Source organism: Penicillium chrysogenum (assembly GCF_028827035.1).
Source record: "Penicillium chrysogenum strain IBT 35668 chromosome Unknown utg000002l_segment0_segment0, whole genome shotgun sequence".
In the NCBI taxonomy this organism is placed as follows: Eukaryota; Fungi; Ascomycota; class Eurotiomycetes; order Eurotiales; family Aspergillaceae; genus Penicillium; species Penicillium chrysogenum.
This window is the reverse complement of record NW_026622750.1, coordinates 5,680,988-5,693,109: the sequence shown is the minus strand read 5'-3', so window position 1 is coordinate 5,693,109 and position 12,122 is coordinate 5,680,988. Positions and strand designations below refer to the sequence as shown.

The 12,122-nt window shown below is 50.0% G+C and overlaps 5 protein-coding genes across 5 annotated transcripts; 3 read left to right on the top strand and 2 right to left on the bottom strand.

Annotated features, from left to right (window-relative positions):
• Positions 1 to 45: 45 nt before the first annotated feature.
• On the top strand, positions 46 to 1,161 carry N7489_005376 (uncharacterized protein; the record flags this gene model as incomplete). Its single annotated transcript, XM_056711128.1, has 2 exons — positions 46 to 940; positions 1,004 to 1,161. 2 exons carry the CDS (start codon positions 46 to 48, stop codon positions 1,159 to 1,161), a joined length of 1,053 nt encoding a protein of 350 aa, XP_056569549.1.
• A 531-nt stretch (positions 1,162 to 1,692) lies between these two features.
• Positions 1,693 to 3,327, top strand: N7489_005375 (uncharacterized protein; the record flags this gene model as incomplete). The annotated part of the gene is made up of 5 exons (XM_056711127.1): positions 1,693 to 1,786; positions 1,838 to 1,946; positions 2,007 to 2,122; positions 2,191 to 2,433; positions 2,489 to 3,327. The coding sequence occupies 5 exons, from the start codon at positions 1,693 to 1,695 to the stop codon at positions 3,325 to 3,327; spliced, it is 1,401 nt and encodes a 466-aa protein (XP_056569548.1).
• Positions 3,328 to 4,089: 762 nt separating this feature from the next.
• N7489_005374 (uncharacterized protein) lies at positions 4,090 to 4,563 on the bottom strand (the record flags this gene model as incomplete). The annotated part of the gene is made up of 1 exon (XM_056711126.1): positions 4,090 to 4,563. One exon carries the CDS (start codon positions 4,561 to 4,563, stop codon positions 4,090 to 4,092), a length of 474 nt encoding a protein of 157 aa, XP_056569547.1.
• Positions 4,564 to 8,419: 3,856 nt separating this feature from the next.
• N7489_005373 (C40 family peptidase) lies at positions 8,420 to 9,194 on the top strand (the record flags this gene model as incomplete). Its single annotated transcript, XM_056711125.1, has 2 exons — positions 8,420 to 9,126; positions 9,185 to 9,194. The coding sequence occupies 2 exons, from the start codon at positions 8,420 to 8,422 to the stop codon at positions 9,192 to 9,194; spliced, it is 717 nt and encodes a 238-aa protein (XP_056569546.1).
• Positions 9,195 to 9,731: 537 nt separating this feature from the next.
• On the bottom strand, positions 9,732 to 11,468 carry N7489_005372 (putative pyridine nucleotide-disulfide oxidoreductase; the record flags this gene model as incomplete). Its single annotated transcript, XM_056711124.1, has 1 exon — positions 9,732 to 11,468. One exon carries the CDS (start codon positions 11,466 to 11,468, stop codon positions 9,732 to 9,734), a length of 1,737 nt encoding a protein of 578 aa, XP_056569545.1.
• Positions 11,469 to 12,122: the final 654 nt, after the last annotated feature.

Below are 12,122 nucleotides of genomic sequence, written 5' to 3'. Positions count from 1 at the left end.
TGGACTGCCGGTGGCAGCACTGGTGGGGAGGGCGCGTTGATCGCTATGCGCGGGTCAATGGTCGGCTTCGGCACAGATATTGGCGGTAGCATCCGTGTACCAGCTATGTGCCAGGGTATCTACGGGTTCAAGCCGAGTAACGGACGCGTGCCATATGGAGGGCAACAGAGCGGCCAGATCGAAGGTAAGGGCCGGATAGGGTTGCAAGCAGTGGCTGGTCCGTTAGCTCGCTCTGTTGCGGATATCAACGCCATCATGGCGGAGATCGTCCCTCGCGCGGAGCTCTTTGGCGAAGATTGCATTCCCGGCTCATGGTCGTCCCAATCAATACCGCTTGCTCTCGCTCCACCGCACAACTTCACTATTGGTGTTCTGAAGACAGATGGTCTTGTCACACCCCTACCTCCGATCACCCGGATTTTGAATGAAGTCGCCAATAGCCTCCGCCGTACTCCCGGTATCGATGTCGTTGATATCCCACTTCCACCCGTCCTACCTAAATGCCAAGCCCTCGCTGGCCGGCTGATGGGCATCGACGATGGGTCCCACATGCTTGACCTTATCGAGAGCATGGGGGAGGACCTCATTCCGTGGCTGCAAGGCCGAATGAAGCGTGGAAAGGACTTGACAGTGGTTCAATTGGCGACGCTACAGGCCCAGCGTGCTGAGATCGAGAAGGAGATGATGAAGATGTGGACGTTGTCATCACAGGCTTCGTCTGTCGCCCGACGTGTCGACGCCATAATTTGCCCTGTAGCGCCTCACCCAGTCCCGGAGATCGACCGCTACAACGCCGTTGGGTACACATCGACCTTTGTGCTGCTAGACTACCCGGCTGGCTCGGTTCCTGTCCGCTCGTTTGCGGAATCAGATCTCGACATCGGACAGGCAATGGATGCGCCAGTGTTGGGAAGCTGGGATAAGGCGAATCGGCAGCTGTGTAAGTTTCGATATCAACACTTGATATACCGTTGTTCTTTCGCTAATTTGCGTCATTTCACAGGGGATGAGAAGACGGTTGACCGCCGGGTGTACCTCGGGTCACCTCTCAGTGTGCAGGTTGTTGCCCCTAAGCAGCACGACTATCAGCTTTTCCAGGCAATGGAGATTGTTGATCGCGCCGTGCGAGGACACGGCAGCTCAACCAGTGCGAAGCTGTAGTTACTTTGACGCATCTGTCCATAGTAAAGTGATGGATTTGTGGAAATAGTCATAATTGAGGGGCCAACATTATACGAAAACTTGTGATAAGTGAATATATAAGAAACGTGGGAAGCCATATTCAAAGGATTCGTCGGCTTGATATGCTTTTTGGGCTGATTCAGACAATTTGAACCGATCAGATTGAATTGCCCAGAACATAGAATGGCCGATAAGCACTGCAGCTAAGCCTTGACAAGACGAAAGCCAATGTCGCAGCTCTTGTTATGGCGCCATAGTTGAGCTTTTGCCTTCTCTGGACTGGCGTCACTAAAAAATAGGGGGAAAATAGTGAAAAAGAAAAGGAAACTCCTTGCGTACCCCCCGAATAAACAAGCAGGAAAAGAAAGGAAAAGAAGGATTTCAGATACATGTAGAATTTCTCCGGGTCTCTCATTTGTCTTACAATGCAGTGTCTGCCGACCCTGCCTACATAAGTGGACTTGCCTTCCAACCAGCTTATTACCCATCACCTTCATCATATTACCCAACATGTCCAGCGACAAGAAGGAACCGGGCTACGTCCTGGGCACCGAGACTGATGGAACAGACTCGTTCGAGACCATCACTGCTCTGGTCGCCGCAGGTACGGGTTGCGCGTTATATGTCGGGGTAAGCTGACATTGCTTTCGTCCAGACCACGAACATGATATCAAGCTTCGGACTATGTCGTGGCAGAAGACGGCCTGTTTGCTTGCCGGCGAGCAGGTCTGTTTGGCCATCATGGCACAGTCGTGGTCTCTCTCGTGAGTACCCATCTCATTCAAATACCTATTTAATGAAGCTGACAGGAGTATTGTCTTTAGTGTCCTCGGTTGGGTTCCTGGTATCATTACTATGGTCCTTTGCGGACTTCTCTTCTGGGTCACCTCGATCACGATGCACAAGTATATCATGAAGCATCCTCAAATTATGGATATTTGTGAGCTGCGGCGCTCCTGATATCCCATTCCTACTTGCAATGGAAACTAACGGTTTCATTACCGACAGGTGACTTCGGATACCACGTGTTTGGGCAGAGCAAAGCTGCCTACGTCTTCTCCGCATTTATGATGCTTGCGAACAATATTCTTCTCATCGGATTTCACGTCTTGACAGGCGCTAAGGTGTTGAATACCCTCTCAGACCACTCATTGTGCACTGCGGTCTTCTCAGTAATTGTCACCATTATGGGAATCGTCTTGTCCATGCCCCGGACCTTGCAACATGTTAGCCTCATGTCAACGTTCTCATGTGAGCCGATAGATCCCCCGCGGCTCTCAATTGGGCCCCGCTGACCATTCTGCAGCTGCCTGTATGGGTCTCGCAATCATTACTTTCCTCGTTTTTGCCGGTATCGAAGACGCCCCTTTCTACGGATCGAAGGGCGACTACCCGACAGAAGGACCCGTGAAGACCTACGCCTTCCCTCGACCAGGCACCACATGGGTTGACTGTATGAACGCCGTGATGAACATTACCTTTATCTGGGTCCCCCAAATTCTGTTCCCAACTTTCATCTCAGAGATGGAAAGGCCACAGGATTTCCCTAAAGCACTGGGCGTGCTCGCGGCGATATCCGCCATCCTATTCATCGTCCCTTCCGCCATTGGATTCCACTACCTAGGCCAATATGCTACCGCGCCGGCCTTTGGCAGTCTAGGAGTGGTCTCATACAAGAAGGCGTCATTCGGCTTCGTGATCGTCCCCACCCTAGTTATCGGCGTAATCTACGCCAACGTAACCGGGAAATTCATCTATACACGCATCCTCGGCAAGTCCCGACACTCGCACAGTCATACCGTGATTGGATGGAGTGTGTGGGGGGCAATCATGGTTGGGATCTGGATAGTCGGGTTCGTTTTCGCGGAGATCATTCCCAGCATGGGTGATTTCCTTTCCCTGCTCAGCGCGGCCTTTGATTCGTTCTTCGGGTTCATTTACTTCGCCGTCGCATACTGGCAGTTAAACAGAGGATCCCTTTCCAAAACTCGGGGACAGACTGCTATGACTGTGCTCAACGCTTTCATCATGGTTGTTGGACTGTTTTTGCTGGGTCCTGGGCTGTATGCAGCCGTTGAGGCCATCATTGCTGACTACTCGGGCCCTATCACGCCTGCCTTTACTTGTGCCAATATGGCTATTTAACGGGAAGTCGTCGAATAGCTTGTTGTTACCGCATTGGTGATTTGATGCTATTCTTATGTTTTACGATAATGCAAGGCCAGCTGGTCACTTCAAAGGAAATGGAAATGGACTGGAAGATCACTGGCCGGTGAAAACCTAGGTTCCCGTCTATCCTGTATTCGTAGACTCTCTGTGGGCGGTTGCTTGTTTGTAGTGCGCAAATCTGCCGCAACCCTCCCTCAATTCCTACCTATCTCACTCTCAACCTCAGGTCCCTTCATCTCTCTGCACTATTCCCCCTTCTGGGATACCCCGCGCTCACTACTATCCATTTCGGTAACGTATTAATTAATCCATTTTACCAGACAGAGTCCCTGACGAAGAGGCCAATGAATGATGTGTTAGTTGCAGGCTGCCTTAGAAACGAGGCTTCGATGCGCACTCTTTCTCGGAACAAAAGCGGCAGAGTTCAAATGAAGACGACCATAGCGACATTGTTTTCGACGCTACAAAGATAGAATAGAGAGTGGACATATCAGACTCCACCCGTGAAAGACTGAAAGGTCTTATGCGGGACGGCTAACCCCTCAGCTCAACTCTCTTCAGAATCTCCCTCCATTCAACCTCCGTCCTCTCCCTCGCTGAGGAATGCGTCAACATGATCATATCCATACTCGCCACCGCCAACGTCGGCTTCTCCTCGCTAATAACAATCTCATTTAAAGAGAACCCGTGAATAATCCCTGACACCCCCTCCACAGGCTCCGGTGTACGCTCATGCCTTCATTGAATCAAGCCCGCATTAATCAAAGTCGGAATAGCCTGATCCTCAATCCACTCTGTGCATTTAACCAACGGGCGACGAGGCTCTCCAGGCTCGTAAAATGCCACAGGATCCCAACTCTTGACGGGCTCCGTCCTCATCGTCACTTTGTTGAAAGCCTTCTGCTTCGGTGGCGCCGGGATGGACTTGAGAATATCGTTCCAATTTTTGGGATAGTTGAGAGCCCTGGTGTGTCCGATGAGTTCCTTTGAGAAGAAATTCTCGTCTGTTTCTGGGTCGTGGTATTCTGCTGCCTCGTAGTGCATGCCTGTGACAATGTCGCCGGTGACGTGGTGCTTGATGCCGCTGCCTGGACTTTGCGTGTTTGTTTGGACGAAGAGGATGGTGTGGTATCTGGGTGATGGCATGTCTGGGTCTTGGATTGCTAGTTTCAGTTTCACTTTGTAGACTGGGAAGATTTTGGATGTTGACATTTTGAGGCTGGGAGTTGGAGATGAAGATGATAACGATGATGAAGTGGAAATAATACAGTTGGTTGACTTTCGGAGGAGCTGAATGTTTGATGCTGGCAACCTCCGGTCTTTCATGCGTTTCTCCCCGCTTTTTCCCTTCTGGCAAATGGGGTATCGCGGAATGCACCAGGCAAATTAGAAATACTAGGATGATGTGTCTCTCTACATTCCGAACCCCTGGCAGTATATTGTTTGATCAAAGAAAAGGTCGGTAGATAAGGATGTTTGAACTTATAATGTTGAATCTCCAGGTGCCTTGGCTTCGTACCTTGGCTTTGTTCATTAGCTGGAGGTGTTGGTGGGCTTGGCACGATTATTGATGCAAATTAACTGGGCTTTTCAACACGCATTGCAATGGGCCATAGCATGGGGGGAACGCAACTGTGAGTCTTCAGTCTTGTGAATGGGAACTGACAGCTCTAGGGCCCATCTGCCCGTGATTCATCCAGCGCTCTTGAATGGATCAACTCTCCCTGACAGTGGATTTGCTCCGCCTACCTGCAAAGGAGAACTGTTGCCTGCGCGCAAACAAGCCACCATCTTTTCACCATACATGAAATCCTTGGAGGGGAAATTGTAACGTGGCTCCAATAACAGTGAGCTGACAACAGGATACGCCCCTTATAAATCTAGAAAGCCCAAGTCCCGCCTCCAACCTAATCCAGTTTCCATGTCAAAGTCTCTTATCTTGTCCATACATTGCCATCTGGTGATATTCAAAATTCTATTATACTTGGGAATATAAATATTCAATACCTGCTCCAATCGGTAAAATGGACCAATGTCGCAAAAGGCCCTGGTCAGTTGTCTCGACCGACCAGAACAGCACCGTTCCTCCAGATCGTCCAGATCGTCCGGATACACCCGCAGAACTCTGGAACCCACATTTCCACTATGGAAGAATTATGGAAAATGAGATACGACTTGTCACACTTAAACAAGGAGTGGTGGGTTCTCAAATCGAGTGTTCTCTCAGCTCGACGACACTTCCGCCTCCGTATCCTTACCATGCACTGTCATACTGTTGGGGAGAACAGAGGCAGCAAAAGCGCGTGCTCTTCAATTCTCAGCCTTTCATGATCTCCGAAGAATTACATGCTGCGCTATCCTGTCTTAGAAGGCCAAGTATGGATTTGACCATTTGGGTGGACTATTTGTGTATCAGCCAAAGCAACCCGGAAGAGAAGCAACACCAGGTCGATTTGATGCATGAGATCTATGGACAGGCTGAAAAGGTCATATCCTGGTTGGGTGAAGGCAGTAATGACTTGGTCGATAAGCTCAGTGAGCACAAGGAGAATCTTCTACTGGTATATTGCAGCGTGGATCCCGCAAATTGTCTCCAAAACCTTTTTTCTCGAAAGTACTGGAGCCGTGCATGGATTATCCAAGAGATGAGGTCTAGTCGCCCCGGTTGCTTGAAACTGCGTTGTGGCATGGGAGAGGAGTCATACGACAGTGTCTTGAAAGCCGCAGAAGAGTTATGTTCCATGCTTGATATCCATCTCGATATGTCCGGCACACAACAAACACTCTACACACCGGCTGTAATTCCGGAGCGAAACCGCACGATTTTACCCCCGACGGGGGAAGAAACCAATTGTCATTTCGGGAATTCCTCGACATGTTTTTGGACCGTGAATGCTCGGATCCCCGTGATAACTTGTTTGCATTCAAGCATTTGTTCGAGAACCGATTACAAGGAAGGATTATGATTAACTACGAGGAAGACAAAGAAGTGGTGATTCCGCGCATTTTTGCAGGACTCATAGAGGAAACACAAGACTTGTATATTCTAACTATACGAACTCGCCAAATCTCCGGCAGGACGGAATGGCAGAAGAGATTGCCTTCATGGTGTCCCTTTGTTGGGACACCCTACAAAACGCCATGTATACCCAAATTACCCGACCAGATTTCAGGAGTCGGTCAAAGGGGGGCAAAGATTTCTTTCGTGGACCATGGAAGCCGTCTGGCCTTGAAGACGGACGGTACAGTCCTTGGACGGGTTTTGAAAGTGCATCATCCCACTTGTCTTCCTGAACCTTTTCAGAAATTCCAAGACGACAGCGACGCGGAGTCGGCATCAAACCAAATCTCGGAATACCGCGAATTCCTCAGAAGTTTTCATATCGACGGTTTTCCTGAGCTGCCTTGTCAGTCGATGGCCACATCACGATCCGCATATGGAGCGGTTGATGGTCGCCGTAAATTTAGCCGGAAAAGGACATCCGACTTGGAAGATTTTGCACGCCGTGTCACTGGATGGTCTATTTGTGTTTTTGAAAGGAGGCGAAGAACCAAGAGGTTCAATTGGGGGAAAAGGGCAAAGGGACAAAAGAAGGCATACAGGAATATTGCAAGTGCCTATGTTACAAATGAGGCTCAGAAAGGAGACCTCATTTGTCTTCTGTCCGGACACCAAATGATACCGGTAGTACTCCGTCGCGAAGGTGAAATCTACCGTGTGATAGGAGATGTATCAGGTCGATTCACTGATCACGTCCGGGGATACAAGAAACGTGAGTTTTTAATTTGCTAGAAGTCTAAAATTATGATGGAAATGCCTACCGTAACTATGAATTTTATCAAGTTCCTGCGCTTAATATTGTACGATATAACAACCTGGGCGTTAATTCACGGAATAGGCCAGCATTTTTGTTATGTATGTCTGATGCCCTAGGCACGAGCCCTTAGTAGCTAGTTATATAGTTGTTGGGAGCTTCCTTCCCTCCCAATACCACTCTCCCCTCTCTGCTTCTTTCGTCCCCACACTGTAGAGCCCAACAATTTTTAATGGAATTTATAGAGAAGGAGAGAGAGACTGAGAGAGAGGAAGGAGGTAAACAAATTGTCGGATTAGATGCAACATACCGGCATACCGGAGTATCCATTGATCCTAAGCATTGTACCTACATATGTAGGTATGTAGGTATATGTAAATTTCTAGAAAGGCCGATACAGCAATACATAGAGCTGAACACCATTGATTGGACCCTGGCATTTTACAATACGGCCTACGCTGACAAGATGCACGTCTGCCCGCCGGTCTCTCCGCTTTGGGGATGTCCAATGCTGAGCATTTGAGCTGCAGAGCGTGTGCGGAGGCTGTTGGGGAGCCGCTAGCCTATCCCACGGGCGGTTGGCCCTGTCAGAGTGACCAGGAATTAGGGCTTCCAGTTTATCCCACTGGGGTGGCTGTACTCCACAAATAGAAATCCAAAACGACTGGCTTCAATCTCAATTTTACTCAGTGTTCAAAAAGCGGCAAGAGGTAAGAGGTAAGCACTATTACCGAAAGGGAAAGGTCTCGAGTGCCAAGCTTTGCTCGGTACATGTGTATGCAATGCCTTTTCTTCTCCTTGCGATCTGGGGGCTAAAGTATGGTTACATACGCTATAAATAGTACTTCTCGTGTTCCCTGTGTTGTTAGTGGCCTCGATGGAAGTATGGGCTCAGGAACACGAACTTACGAGAAGGATCAACAAAATGTCCCGCTAGTGCCTAGTTGATCTCTTGAGTTTGTTATTTTTATGAACAGTCTTAAGGATATTGCTTCGTTGGGGTCTATAACGTGAGTTTCACAGCGACGATCAGAGGCTGGAATACGAGTGAAGACTCGGTTCCTGCTGCAAGAACAATACGAATCGACGACTAGCTCATTGAACACGAGGAGTAGAGCAAATAAGGGATAGGTGCCTTTGTAGCATAGTGTGACTGGTTCTCTATAAATGCTTTGATGTCCATCGCTATCCGGATGCAGTTTCTTCAACTCAGTCCTTCCAAGCCACAGGAAACAAGAACTTTGCATCACGTCATGCATTTCATTTCCCTCGTCGCATTCTCTCTCACGACCGCTATAACAGTGGTCAGCGCCTACCCCATTACCGGCGACAGTGTCAACTGCCGCTCCGGTCCTGGGACAACCCATGCGGTCGTCAAGTCATACAAAAAGGCCCAGGATGTCACAGTCACCTGCCAAACCGCCGGAGAATCAATCTTCGGCGACAACCTCTGGGACAAGACATCCGACGGTTGCTATGTAGCCGACTACTACGTGCAAACCGGCACCAGCAACTACGTGACGACCAAATGCAGCAGTGGCGGGGACAACAGTGGAGGCAGCACCGGCACCGGAGAGGCCATCGTCGCTGCAGCCCAGAAGGAGAAGGGCCTCCCATACGTCTGGGGCGGAGGTGGTTGCAAGGGTCCTTCTGGCGGTGGCTTTGACTGCTCCGGTCTGACGCAGTATGCTATCTGCCAGGCATTGGACAAGACTATTCCCCGTGTCTCGCAGGACCAGTATCACTCCAACTTGGGCAAGAGGTATCCCCGTGCGGAGGCGAAGGCGGGTGATCTCTTGTTCTGGGCTACTGGTGGTGATTGTGAGAACGACGTTGTTCATGTTGGTATATTTATCAATGATAAGTTGATGATCAATGCTGCTCGGACTGGTACGCCGGTTCGTGAGCAGGCTATTTGGACTTCTTCTGGTGGGTTGAGCATCTGTCCTTATGTTATGAGGTACGTACCTAGGTATCTCGTTCTCTGGTTCCGGGCTGTCGCACTAACTGGGATATAGATTTACTTGAGCTTTGGATACAAAGTAGTTGGCTCGGGTTTCCTAGGTTCTTTATCCACTTTTGAAATAAATAGCATTGATCAATGATAGTCAGGTTCTTATTTTGCACAGTTGATAAGGAAGGAAGTACCTAGGTAACATGACATTGGTGGCCAGGGAAGGTGCGTTGGAATTCCGTTGGAGAGTGTCCATCTCAGGAAGGTACGCGGGGTATAAAACGCCTCCCCTCTTCCTCTTCTCTTCTTCCTCTCCCCGACCCTGTGAACTACCATCTCCCGTAGCCCTCAAGACAGTGTAGGGAGACGGTACCGTTGCAACTCGGTGCTTGACCTGCTCACAGATACCAACATTGTTGAGGTCTAGTAGGTTCGTAACCAAATCGAACCGGGCTTCCTCGTGTGAATTCTTGAAGTTGGCTGAGCATTTGATCCATAGTCACACAGTCTATGTAAAATGCGCTAGACTTTCAGGGTTAGAACGTAGATATTTATTCTCGCATGCATTCTGCCTAGACAATATTAAGACATAATCTCTGTCCATACCATCTTCAAAACCGCGAAATATCCCGACCAAAGAACCTATTCAACATCCACCTGAAAGCCACACGCAGTTTGTTGCGCCAGCTGATGGACATGCTGATGTACGCCGTCTTCCAAATGAGTGACGCAGTACGTCCCTTGATACCTTCTGGCAGCAAGTTTCTCGCACCACGATCACCGTTGTGGGGTATTTGCATCAATGCGCGTTCGTTGCCGATGTACGCCATCGTGCCCAGGTCACGGAAAGAGAACGGCGGGGTCTTGCCGACGTCATTTTTGTTCAAACGATCAGCTAGCCACTTCGCTTCTTGGCTTGTGGCCTGTGCCGTTGCAGGTGGAGCACCTTTCTCCGGCATGGCATTGTCACCCAACGCGAACACGTCCCGGAGAACAGCGGTCTGGCCTTTTTCGTTCTGCAGCTGTACGCGCAGATACCCGTCGACGAGAAGGGGACCATTTTTGGGAGCCTTCTTGAATTTCCACAACGCTTTTTCGGCATCTCCCGGTGCAGATGATGAGCCCTCGATGCTATGGACTGAATCTGCGGGGAGTTCGTCAACTGAATCAAGCGATTCGGTGATGAACTTGGGCATGGCATTGCCCGTTACCCAAACACACATGCCAACGCCCAGTTCGCCATCTTCTTCGGTTGTAAGAGTCAGACAGCGCTTGGGATCCATATGGTATGGCGGAGGTGCACCAGGCGCGCCCCAGCGCAAACTTTTGACATGGTGGGACGTCTTGATATCAATACCCTCGCGCTTCATAGTCTCCATCGCATACCTTGAAAGCGACTCGTCGAACATCGAAAGCACCTTGGGCGCAACATCGTACAATGTGATCTTCGGGATTCCACTCAGACTTGGGTATAGCGCCATCAGATCGGAGTAGATGAAGTCGCGCAGCGAGCCCGCAAGCTCAATACCGGTTGGACCAGCCCCGACAATAGCGAAGCTCAGCAGCCACTTTCGCATCTCTGTGGTAGTCGACGGCAGGACGGCGAGCTCGAAGCATTCTCGGATGCGCCGCTTGACCCTTTTCGCGTCCCCGATGTCTTTGAAGAACATCGCATTCTCCCGCACCCCCGGTGTTCCAAACGTTCGGCTGACGGCGCCTACGGCAATGACAAGCTTATCGTAGGGTACTTCGAACATTTCACCCTGCTCCCATTCAAGATATGGTTGCATCGGCTGCTTATTCCTCGACTCCGGGCCTTCCTCGGTTCCTCGGTGCTCTTCGAGCGTGCGAGGTGACTCAGTGACACCGCTCTTGACGACTGTTGCTTCGCAAAGAACGGTCTTCTTTTTCAGGTTAACTCCACGTGCAGCTCCTTGGATGAAGTTGACTTTGGAGCGCGGATCGCGCACGGGCTCGACAATGTTCGAGAAATCGAGGGATCCGCTGGCCGTATTGGTGAGGAGAGGAGTGAAGACAAAATATGACCGAGGTGACATTATTAGCGGTGCGTAGGTCTTTGGAGAAAGCCTCCGCGAAAGGGTGTATCCACCCCAGCCAGATCCAAGGATGAGGACTCGTTCTCTTTTATCGTCAGGCTCCTGAGCTGCCGCAGGCTGTTGAGCTTGCGTTGCAAGACATCTCCGGCCTGGTGTATGAAGTGTCGGAACAATGCTAGAAGACGATATGTATGTAGAATGAGGACGGTGGGCAACTGAAGGTAAGGGATTCCGTATACGTAGCGCATGGCGCCCCAGAGGGAGCATCGCGGTCAATGGCCGGGTTTCCATGACAATGCAGGACTAACTCAGCTGTGCTAGTGTCAGTAGATCAAAGGTGATATGTTTAAAAGCAAACCCATTTCAGCACCATCGCCTGCTATCTAAATGCGGCATTGGTGCCCATAAGGTTTACTGCTCCTCTGACACATCGATGACTTCATCGTCGGTAGGACAAGGAAAGGAGATATCCGGAGCGGATCTTGGGACTGGCCCACTTCGCAGGATCCATAGTTTATCGGATACTCGTGCTCCCGTGAATATGTTGGGAATTGAGAGCTGTTGTTCCTGCTCCGTCTATCAAGCTCGTGCGGAACCCTTCGGAGCAGTCGGTGAGAACGAACTGCACGTGCCGTCGGAGACGATCGGGACATTGAGGCACATGCTGTTCACATGGAATTGAAGATTTAGACAGACGTCTATCAGCTGTAAGTGGGTTTGAAGATAACTTGTGAAGAAGAGGGGAGAACAGAAAGATATTATGGGTTCAAGGGGAGTGTCGTATGATGGGGTTGAGCTAGGCCTTGGCAAAATCACATGAATTATCTAAATGTAATACACAAGTTATTTCAAGGATTTCCGATATTCCAGCGGCTTGAGATTTTGGTGCTACCCTAGTTTTCGAGGCAGAAAGCCTACAACAAGGTCCCGGGTTGTTCTCTCGCG